This window comes from Sinohyriopsis cumingii, chromosome 3, assembly GCF_028554795.1.
Source record: "Sinohyriopsis cumingii isolate HCF-2022 chromosome 3, ASM2855479v2, whole genome shotgun sequence".
In the NCBI taxonomy this organism is placed as follows: Eukaryota; Metazoa; Mollusca; class Bivalvia; order Unionida; family Unionidae; genus Sinohyriopsis; species Sinohyriopsis cumingii.
Genome location: NC_142963.1, coordinates 120,193,070 through 120,205,272, shown reverse-complemented (window position 1 = coordinate 120,205,272; position 12,203 = coordinate 120,193,070). Strand labels below are relative to the sequence as shown.

The 12,203-nt window shown below is 34.2% G+C and overlaps 1 protein-coding gene across 1 annotated transcript in view; it reads right to left on the bottom strand.

Annotated features, from left to right (window-relative positions):
- Positions 1–527: 527 nt before the first annotated feature.
- LOC149803697 (uncharacterized) overlaps positions 528–12,203 on the bottom strand; it is a 31,527-nt gene continuing 19,851 nt past the window's right edge. The window contains exons 2-5 of the mRNA XM_089953484.1: positions 11,759–11,875; positions 9,811–9,948; positions 9,160–9,272; positions 528–5,754 (exon numbers count right to left, since the gene is read on the bottom strand). Of these exons, the coding sequence (XP_089809610.1) occupies positions 5,416–5,754; positions 9,160–9,272; positions 9,811–9,948; positions 11,759–11,875 (707 nt within the window). The 3' untranslated portion in view covers positions 528–5,415. The remainder of the gene's footprint in view (positions 5,755–9,159; positions 9,273–9,810; positions 9,949–11,758; positions 11,876–12,203) is intronic.

Below are 12,203 nucleotides of genomic sequence, written 5' to 3'. Positions count from 1 at the left end.
GCCCCAGGAATTGATACATGGCACACAAGTGGCATGTGTGTGTGATTTGGATTTTTAACGTAGCTTTAACAATTTTTCAGTCATATCGCTACAATGTCTGCAGTGTGGCAGTTTTTAGTGATGTCTATGCACTGGGGCATCAGGCTGCAGACATGTGGCATGATGTCCCACCCAGTCACATTATCCTGACACCGGGCCGACCAGTCCTAACACTAACCTCTTAATGCTGAGCGCCAAGCGAGGCAGCTGTTAGCACCATTTATTTTAAGTTTTTGGTACGACTCAGCCAGGGATCGAACCCACGACCTCCCGCTTCCGAGGCAGACGCTCTAACCACTAGGCCACCGGGGCGGTCGGCACACAAGTGGCAACAATGTGCAAGCTTACTATGGGGTATTAACAAGAAAAGAAAAGATAGATAATATTTGAGTTAGGTGGTTCCAAGTGACACAATTTAAAAGAAAACAATGAGATTATGTTTCAGAATGGAAATGGGGGATATAGTAACAATAATGATGTTTCAAACCAACTTTTTATACATGTTTATTCGAATGAGAACTTTGTTACAAAAAGTAACTTTTAACAAAATGACTATATACTGATTGTTATGATGGGATTCAGTACCTCAGACAGGTCTTGTTAAATATCCCTGACATTCCTTGGATCATTGTGATATCATTTCCTACTGCTACATACATACATACAAATAATGAAACAAATTGATAATGTAACTGGACATCTGTGTGGACATGCTCACCAGATGCTTTTGTAAGCTTTCCAGCAACTAAGAAATTGTACAGTGACTTAAAAATATTTCAAATAAATGTAACTAATGAAATGTTCTGTTAACATGTTTTCTCAAAGTTAAATCCTGTAGCTTAAATGGATTTTATCAGCATTATCAGCAAATCAACCCGATGTGTAATGTTGTGTAGTATGCACTAAAATCAATTCTTGTCAACTCGGTCTTTTTCCTCAAGATACCACATTCAATTTTAACATCATCCATACTTTAAGAACTGACAGAAAAAGCATAGTAAACAGCCTTCATATGCAGAAATGAGGAAATTGCTGGCAGTAAGCTAACACATGCCATACACTGTTGTACTGAATTTACATCTATAAATTTAACACTGACCAAACTCAATTTTATCCAGGAAATAAAAATGTCACAGTCAGAAAAAAATGAAACCAAAAGCAATTATATAGGTAATGTCACAATTCAAGAAATCTACACAAATATAGCATGAAAAGATTGAACTGAAAGCTTGAGTAATTGCCATCACTTGGTACCTTTATAGAAAATGTTAAATCAGACATGTCTGCATGAAGATAGAATAGAACTGTTCATCAAATGCATTGCATAGCTGACCTCTATAGAACATGCGGATGTTCACTTTTGATTTAACAATAAAGGTACCAATAAAACTGTCCTGGAAAGAATTTAAAATTTTAAAGAGGTAAATATAAGATCACTATTTTTTATGCACACAAAATAATAGACAAGATAGCAAACTTGTATACAGCTTTTCTGAATATGCACAATTATGTAATACATTTCTTATTTACATATGGGACATGTAATATAGTATGAACATAATCTTTTAATCCATATGAAAGGGTATAGTTAATTGTAAGTAATGTCTAAATCTAACAATCTATAGATGAAAGGGTATAGTTAATTTTATGCGGTTTTATTTACCACTTACATGGAAAACTTTATTGCTAAATCTACAAAATGATGCAGAATTCAGGATTGTTGCAAATTCATTCATTCTGTGTTGTATTCCTTAGAAGAATGCCAGTTCAGCACTCTCTCAGATCAGTCCAGACCTGTTACTATGACCATTTCCTCTGCATGGTACTTTGCTGTATTTGCCTCAACAGGATATAACCTTGAAAGTGTTGACAATTCATAAAATGCCAATAAACCAAACCAAAACCTTAAGATTTGAAATCTGTTGAAGTAACAATATTTTTGGAACAGATTATTAAACAAGTAACATTTATATTCACACTTGTATGCACCTTCATCCTCCTAATAGCTCCCTGCAGTCCGGGGTGGGGGGGGGGGTGCGGGACAAGAAGTCTGATATAGGCTGTACAAGGAGACTAAGGGAGGCAACCCGAAATGCATACTTTTACAAGGTGCATACTGAAGAGGTTCACACTGATGTCGTCTTGAGTTTTAAAAAGAGTTAGATTTATATCAAATATCTGACCCTGTATTTCATCCTTCACATAACAACCACTGATCAATCCTTGATGCCATTTCTATAAATAATATCATCTCTTGCAATTGAAATTTGTTTTAAAGTGATCAAAGAAATCTCGCTAATGCTACATTTGAAATAAAAATTTGCATCACCATCCTTGTCAACATTTGAACTTGTTTCATTAGTGTTGACTATTATCTCAATTTCCCAAAACTTACCCGAGAAATGTGATGCAAAGGTAACATAGTTTCATTACCATTTCAAATCTCTCATAATGAATAACTGCAATTAGTATATGACCTTCCAAATTATTCCATTTTGTATTATTCAAAATTAAGACAATTTCTGGCCATGACATCATAATGGTTTTCTTTAAGTGGAAGAATAAGTCACTGACAACTTCATGTTTTGAATAACTGTGTAGTTGGTTTTCATCACTGATCCTTTCCCACAATTTATTTACTTTCATCCTAATATATAATTTACAACTAAACAATTTAAGGAGACTTGGAGGTTAAAACATTTATGGTGTGACAATCATTTTGTCTGTTTGTATTTGACTAACACCCCCCACCCCCCAAAAAACCCCAAGTAACTTTTATGATTTGCTCTGCTTCACACTAAAATGGGACTCATTATCTAGACAAAGTACCATTACTCAACCCTAGGTAATTACTTGCATACGGTAATAGAAAAAGGTCCTGGCATGTATGGTATATTGCACAATAAATGTTGACATTTTAACATACTTTGTCATCAAAATAAAATACTATGTACTAAAAGACTCAATCAATGCCAATTTTCAACTCCATTTTACCTTAAATTGTACAGAATTTACAATAAGCCAGCTCTTGAAAAGGTTGATGAAAAGTCTAAGCAAGTCTGATTCACCTTGTCAATTTTAGGTTGTGCATAAAAATTATGACCATTTTTCAAGCCATATCGCAACAAAACTACATAGTTTTATAATTATTATGCAAAATTTTTCTTTGAAAAAAATCTAACTTTAATTAACAGTTTCTTGGATAATACATGCTGTAAATTACAATGCACAGGAATATTTTGTTTCACATGTTTGTCATTTTCTAAAATGTATAAATTAGACATGGGTCATGCTTATGCTCATCCTATACTCCCAGACTAGACATGGGTCATGCTTATGCTCATCCTATACTCCCAGACTAGACATGGGTCATGCTTATGCTCATCATATACTCCAAGATTAGACATGGGTCATGCTTATGCTGATCATATACTCCAAGATTAGACATAGGTCATGCTTATGCTCATCCTATACTCCCAGATTAGACATGGGTCATGCTTATGCTCATCCTATACTCCCAGATTAGACATGGGTCATGCTTATGCTCATCCTATACTCCCAGATTAGACATGGGTCATGCTTATGCTCATCATATACTCCCAGATTAGACAGTTTCAAAAATTAAGCAACTCTGCTATGGATTTTTTTATTTTCAATATAAACCGGGGGGTCTTTGCTAGGATTAGGGCATATCAGGCAAATTGCAATTTCCTTTCACTTACTCCAAGAAATTTAAGTTTACACGTCTTTCCCCAACTTTTCACTGCCTCCACCCCTTTCTTAATATCAACTGAATTAAATGAGCAATACAAAGGGCTAGTATATTGTACATGCATGCTTTATAGTCAACTTTGCAGCTAATGACATTACTGCATCTAGCTGCAATTATTATACCCTGGGACTGTACTGAATAATATACCCTAGGATTGTACTGAATAATATACCCTGGGATTGTACTGAATAATATACCCTATGATTGTTCTGAATAATATACCTTGGGACTGAACATGATACTAAAATATGCATATATCTTTATAAACATTTTTATAAAAATTATTAATAACGATAAATAGATCTATCCCTCCATCTTTAATAAAGTGTACAACAGTACTGACATGATCTCTCTCAGTCCTCAATTTGGAAGATATTTATTTACTCAAGTCATCAAGTCACTAGACATTTATTTACTCAGTCATCAAAATCTGGTAGATATTTATTTACTCAATAAATTTGGTAGATATTTATTTACTCAAGTCATCAATTCACTAGATATTTATTTATTCAGTCATCAATTCTGGTAGATATTTATTTACTCAGTCAAAAATTCAGTAGATATTTATTTACTCAAGCATCAATTCTGGTAGATATTTACTCAGTCATCAATTCTTGTAGATATTTTTCCCAGACAGGGTTTTATAATAATAAAGAGCATTTTAAAATAGTTTTTTTGATCTTCCCCATTCAAATGAGTACCACACTATTTGAAAGACTAAAGATCTTACACAATAAGCCCAAACAAGTCCACAACAATACATATACCCACGCAGATGATATACTATAATATTGTTTCAATGCACTTACACGGTTTTGTTGAAAACATTCAATTATCTTTATTTTGTACATTTGTTTTGCCAAGCCTTCCTAAAGTTTGTTTTACTGAAATTGGTGTCAAACATTTCATCTAAAATTATCAATCTACATGAGATAATAATAATAATAATAATAATAATAATAATATGTATTAGTAATGATAACATCATTAGTACTAAATGTAGTTACATTATACTAGTCTCTTCAAAACAATAGTCCCTAACAGTAATCAGAGAGACTACTGTTGGATCATTCAAAGGAACTGGCTGGGAAATACTGCATAATTTTACTTACCCAAACAGCTGTACTACCCAACTAACAGACTGCAAAAGTTTCACACATACAAGACTTACACCATGTCTTGTAAGATATGCAATTATCATTTATTCAATATTCATGATATATCATATGAATGAACAATTTCAATTTACCTCTAGCAAAACTGTATTCAATATTATTTTAGAATCCTAATAATTGATTCACAAAGGTTAAAAAATTACTGCATTGATTTCAAAATACAAGATTTTACAGAAAATATGTAGCAGGGATATTTACTAAAAGTAGTAAGTGCAAATCTAATAAATGTGCATGTTGTATTATTAATAAATCATAATCATTTTGTTAAAAATGTATAAGCACACAAACACAAATGCATTATTTGATCCACAGCTACATTTGATTATTTCGAACAGATCACAAATTGTGGTGTTTTTTTCCATATTCTAGAATCCTATCATGTCTTTTGCACCCATGATGATCCTCGGGGAATTTCACTGAATGCCCAGATTAAGACCAGCTGTATGTGGGTTCTGGATAACTAATGGCTGGAAGTACTCTCCTGTCGTCATAGCGTGGGTAGCCACCATAGTAATCCATGGGAGGTGCCTCAAGAACCATTGGATATCCCCTTTCAATGGGATAGCCAGTCATGGGTGGGGCCATCATGTGGTAAGTGCGGTCCATATATTCAAGGGGACGAGTTTTCTCTAGCTCTTCGTACCGTTCTCCGCTGATGTAACATCCAGCAATGCAGTAGAAGGTGGCAGTGATGGCAGCCAACACCATACCTACCCATCCAAGGATGTAGGAGTAGCCATAACTGCGGTCTGTGTATTTCTGTACATCCTGCAATAAAAAATACAAATATGTAACAAGATATTAGAGTTATATGAAATTTAATGATGTATGACATAAATTTGCTTTGGAAAAAAAATTGTTTAATACATAAGATTAACCTACACTAATTATCCACTTTTTCATACTTCAATTAATAAAAACAATCTAAATTATCCACTTTTTCATACTTCAATTAATAAAAACAATCTTGAATTTGAATCTCAAGTTATTCTTGACAAACTTTTGAAGATATACCCCCATACTGTACAGAAAGACATACTTCTATTCCATATAGAAAGACATACTCCCATATTGTACAGAAAGATATACTCATATACTGTATAAAGACATGCTACAAGTTGTTCAGAAAGATATATTCCCATATTGTACAGAAAGACATTCTACCATACTGTAAAGAAAGACATACTCCCATGTTATACAGAATTTAAAGGCATAACTCCCATACTGTACAGAAAGATACTCTCATGTTGCACAGAAAGACATACTTTCATGCTGTACAGAAAGACATACTACCATACTGTAAAGAAAGACATCCTATCATACTGTACAGAAAGACATTCCCCCATATTGTTCATAAACACCTACTCCCATACTATATAGAAAGATATACTCCCATGATGCAGAGAAAGATATACTCCAGTACTGTACAGACATACTCCCATGCTGTACAAAAAGACATTTCTCATTTTGTACAGAAAGACATACTCCCATACTGTACAGAAAGACATACTCCCATGCTGTATATAAAGATATACTTCCCATACTGCATGGGATGAAATATACCCATGCTCTACAGAAAGCAATTAAAAGAGACTATTTTCTGGACCAAGCGTCTGTCATTTTCAGTGAAATGACAAGTTAAATAACAAAGATTTCAGTGATTGATTTTGGTCAAAATTAAGTTTATCAACTTTGCAATTGTTGTATACAAGTTTGAAGGAAAGGCTTGATTTTGGTAACTTATCAAATTGAAAATTTTATATCTTATAAGCTAAGCATTAATCAGTAAACTAAAATTAAATTTTATCTAATTTTACATAATGTTCAAAATTTCGTTGTTCAATTCCAAATTGGTTTTATACAATATATCTAATCATATGAATGAAAACATGTAATACTACAATGAAGCAAGCTTTATATTTTCATTTCATCTGCATACATATTACATCAGAAAAGAGGACTACAGAAATGCACCTGTGAATTTCATGGTGTGATAAATTAGACACACATTTACAAAATTTATCTGCAGAAAAAAATTATCTTTAGTTCTTCAAAACTGGGTGATACAAATACACTTTGCCTTTTCTGCAATAACATGATGTTGAACATTAACAAGATCTTGAACATTAACATGAAATGGGAACATTAACTTGATGTTGAAAATTAAAATGATATTGAACATTAACAAGATGCTGAACATTAACATGTTGAATATTAACAAGATGTTAAGGATTAAAATTTTAAATACCAATTAGTTCTAACCAGAGTCACAGGAGTAAAGTTTAATTAAAATTAGTATACATTATTTCTTACTTCAGGTAAACATATGATTAAGTGGCAACAAAGGAACCAATAAATTTAGACAATGGAAGAAACAAAGATTAGTCACTTGCTTGTTCAAATACAGAAATCAAATGATGAAATGAAGTGCAAGATACAGAATGATAATAAAAATGTAGTGATCTTGTACAAACTTAACATATCTATCCTATTTTCTACCTGCATTTTACCCAAATATAGATTCTATTTAAGCTGCAATGCTTTTTGGTTAACTCTCCTGAAATAATATATTATCCATCAGCAGATCAGGAGCAGTGCCCAAACTATTGTAAATTTATTTATATGGAAATCAATATGTTCTGTTTTGCCCTTCCCAACCCATCTACCCCACCCCCTTTGTCACAAGCCATGGACTGTAATCTGCTACACTCCTTTATCACCAACATCTGCCTGTGTTGTGATTTCTTCATCTTTTTGTCAGTACACAGAAACAAAAATATGTCATCAACAACACTATGCAACAATCTCCAACACATCAATGAATGGGCCTGTTTGACTGATAAGTGACTGTGCTTGGAAGAGAAACTTTGATTGGCTAATTCAAACAGTGTGGAAGGTCATATTGGTTCATAAAGGTGAGAAAAATTTACTTACGCTCACAGTAATTGGTGAAGCAGATTTATACAATTTGATTAGAAGAAAAGGATATCCCTACACAGGCTGCCACAAGTGATGCAGTGTAGTGGATTATTGCCCATGGCTTGTTACACTGCCCTGTCCATGGAAACATCTCCAACAAAAATGACATTTTTGGTATAGACATTTTGTGGCAGAGTTCAAAATTCTTTGTTTGCTGTGATTTAAAAATCCTAAGAAATCAATACTGCATGAACAGAAGAAAGTTCAAATTAATAATGACTTAAAATTTTAGACAAGCTCAAGCCGAGTAGAAATAAAGACAACCTCCTCTCCCCAACACACACATAATGGGTGCCCCTAATGCCTTCCCCTCTGCCAATATCCAAGCCAATGCCCCAAATGCCTTCCCCTCTGCCAAAATCCATGCCAATGCCACTAAAACCTTCCCCTCTGCCAATATCCATGCCAATGCCCCTAATGCCTTCCCCTCTGCCAAAATCCATGCCAATGCCACTAAAACCTTCCCCTCTGCCAATATCCATGCCAATGCCCCTAATACCTTCCCCTGTCAATATCCATGCCAATGCCCCAAATGCCTTCTCCTCTGCCAATATCCATCCCAATACCCCTAATACCTTCCCCTCTGTGAATATCCATGCCAATGCCTCTAATACCATCCCCTCTGCCAATATCCATTCCAATGCCCCTAATGTCTTCCCCTCTGCCAATATCCATGTCAATGCCCCTAATGCCTTCCCCTCTGCCAATATCCATGCCAATGCTCCTAATACCTTCCCCTCTATCAACAGCCATGCCAATGCCCCAAATACCTTCCCCTCTGCCAACATCCACAGCAATACCCCTAATGCCTTCCTCTCTGTCAATATCCTAATCATTAAAGAAATTCTGTGTTATTTTCTATGACGGTTTATATGCTCTGACCATTTAATGTAAAATACAAATGTAAACGTGTTTTTGTCTTCTTTTTAGTGCCTAAAATTAAGCACAGCCAGAACATTTATGTTAGCCTCCAAAGAAAAAATTACTCAGTGGACAAATGGTGTATTACTGCTAACAGTTCTGAATTAAGAATGTCATTTTATCAAACTAATCATGAATTATACAGAAAGAACATAAAGAACAATATAAAGAAGCCTCAGTAAATAAATAAATAACATAAATCATAAATACATCTGTTTATTGTGAAATGTGTAAAACATAAGTTGCAAATATGAGAAGGTTTGAATTTGTTACCTGGTCCCAATTAATGTAAAATTTGCCCTTCATGGGGTCTGTGTCAATAATTTTGTTCCTCTCCAGATATTCAGCCCCATGGAAGAAAGCAATTGCAGCAGCAGTGCTAAATCCTGTTTAAGAAAAAATAACAACAGCTATTTATTAAAAATACTTTTCTAATAAACCAATGGAACCATATTTTTCCTGCTTTCTTTCATTTTAAGGACATTCCATTTTGTCATATGTTCTGCCAGTAAGATATTACTGAGTGTTAATCAGATTATCTCCTTACCATCTTTAGCCATGAGCCTCTGGAAATTCACTCCACTTAATAAAATAAACTCAAAATATCAAAGAAATTTGCATATAAAATCTTATGAACACTTTAAAAATCCAATTACCATTTTTTTTACAAATTGAAGTAAATTATGCAAATTATTAAGTAAAGCCTGCACATGCCACTTTTCCGAAAGTTACTTTTACAATGACAATGTTGGATATTTCATGACGAAATACTGTAAATATATATAAACCATATGACATGCAAAAAATACATATTATTTTCATTTTAAAGGTGCTTATTACCTACATTTATCTCAAATGTACTTGCTTAAACTTAAAATTGAAATCAAAATTTCACAAGGAAATGGGTTTAAAATCAACATATACCTGCCAAATATGCAAAGAATCCTGCTGTATTTGCCACCCAAGTAAGTCGTCTACAACAGAGCACAAGGCCAAACAGGTAGGCAAGCACGAAGAAGAATAATGCTACCACATAGAAAGCTAGATGACATCTTGTCAAATCTGAAGTAAAAAACATAGAATCCACAAAAATTTGTATTTATGAAAATGAGTATGGGGTGGGATTGGTTGAACCAACAAGTCAAGTCAAATACAACATGAAAGTCTTTTATTCCTACAGTTGGGCATAAAACTGGCCTTATAATTTTATCAAGATTATGCTTCTAATTTCCCTTACGGGAATATGCGTATTCAGCTCATATGAAAACTGGCACAAATAATCAATGGATAATAGTCAAAATACAAAGTCTGGCAGGCAAACGACATACATTCACCAGGTGCAAGAGTGTCAAGCCATGATAATGTATGAACTATATCGTCTTGAACACTTTGTAAACTGATGCCAACTGCCTGCCACACTCCGATATTATGATGTACCAGGCAGTATTCTAAATACCATTTTGACTGCAACTCTATGAAGCTTTATATGGCAGTGTAATAGACCATAGATTCTAATCTCATTAAATTCAAAGAAGAACTTTACTGAAAGCTTGATAACTTATGGACAAATACAAAGCTAGAATTATGTTTTTGTACGGCACATATTCCGCTGCTACCCTGTCTTGACCGCCACATTAAATTTAGCCTTATGTGTAAATCCCTGCAGTAAGGACCACCCCAAGGGTAAATATCATTTGAGTATGTGCACCTGTACTTTTATACCAAGTGTGAATTGGGAGGGAACCTCTCAAGCTATGTTTGAAAGGCCTAGACTCCAGTTGATAATGATAATTACATATAAAAATTAGTCTATGTGCCCAGTAAGTGTATACATATATGGTTACAGGGTGGGGACCTCCATAGTTTCCGAGTTGCGATGCAGGTAGCAAGTCCCTGAGGTTTCTGATGGATCATTTGGTTATAGTTAATTGCATATCTAAATTTGCATTTTCATTCCCATTAAGTGCATATATGATTATACGATGGAGATCCCAGTTTCACTTTTTATGACCCAGGTGACAAGTTACTGGTGGCATGGAAAGACAAGGTATCACCCAGGTGGTCATAGTCTAATGTGTTGATTGTTTGCACTTTGATCACACATACCAATTCTCTGGCACAAGACGTTCAGCTCTGGTGTCATTTGTAATGAATGCCATTCTTCAGCACAAGATAGGCTATATACATGGCGGCCAGTATTAACAGTGGAGGAAGAACCCAGGAAATCCCCGGAAAGAACCACCGACCCTCGAGAAGCTACTGGCAAGTTTTCTCACATACCCACACTGACCAAATCCGAGACTCGAACCTATGCAGACAGAGGTGAGATGGCAGTGATCCGTAACGGAGAGCGCTTTAGACCACTCAGCCACTCGGGGGGCCCCCTGGTCAGAATGATGAAGTTCAATGATAATACATACATGGTTACAGATCATTTGACTGTATCACAATATCCTGTACTTTTTGGTAAATTCAAGATAAAAAAAGGTGAGAAAAAGCAATTGACAATAAATATATACATAAGTGATGTGTAAGAAAACTGAACATGTGATCAGATGAACATAATACAAAAATAAAAAATATCATATAAGTAATGGCAAACAAAGCTGTTTATGATTTCTCTAACAAAAACATTCTTGCTTCCACAATACAAAATACAAAATGGCTGCCACTAATTCTCTTTAGGATCTTCAGGTAGATTTGTGTGTGTGTGTGTGTGTGTGTGTGTGTGTGTGTGTGCACATGTGCATGCATGTTTACAGATCAATGAATACAGTGTCAAATATTCCTTCTGTTTCATGTCTTTGAACAAAAGCTAATATATATAGACAGTTAAGAAAGAAAGAAAGTAATGTCTTTTGTATTCACTTACGAAGTCTGGAAAAATATTCAGTACTGAAGCCATCAGTGTCCTTTGGGATTGCCAACTGAACATAGTAGCAATATCCATCAACAATTGGGTCATCTGGATGTTGTTGGAGTTCAAAAACTGAAATGAATGAAGTTTTAAGCAAGAAATAAAAATAATGTAATAATGTATTATATCTCTCACTGGGCCAACCAAACCCTTCTTGAATAAAACTTCTTACTCAAACATTTTTTTATTTTCTTGGCTAAGTATATTAAAGTGGTCTTTAATATGTATGAAATACTGTCTGAAGGACCAAATTTAATGCCAGGTATATATATATATATATATATATATATATATATATATATATATATATATATATATATATATATATATATATATATATTATACCACATGACTTTAAGTTTAATGAAAGCATCCTATTGACTGGTTCACCAATTTTAAT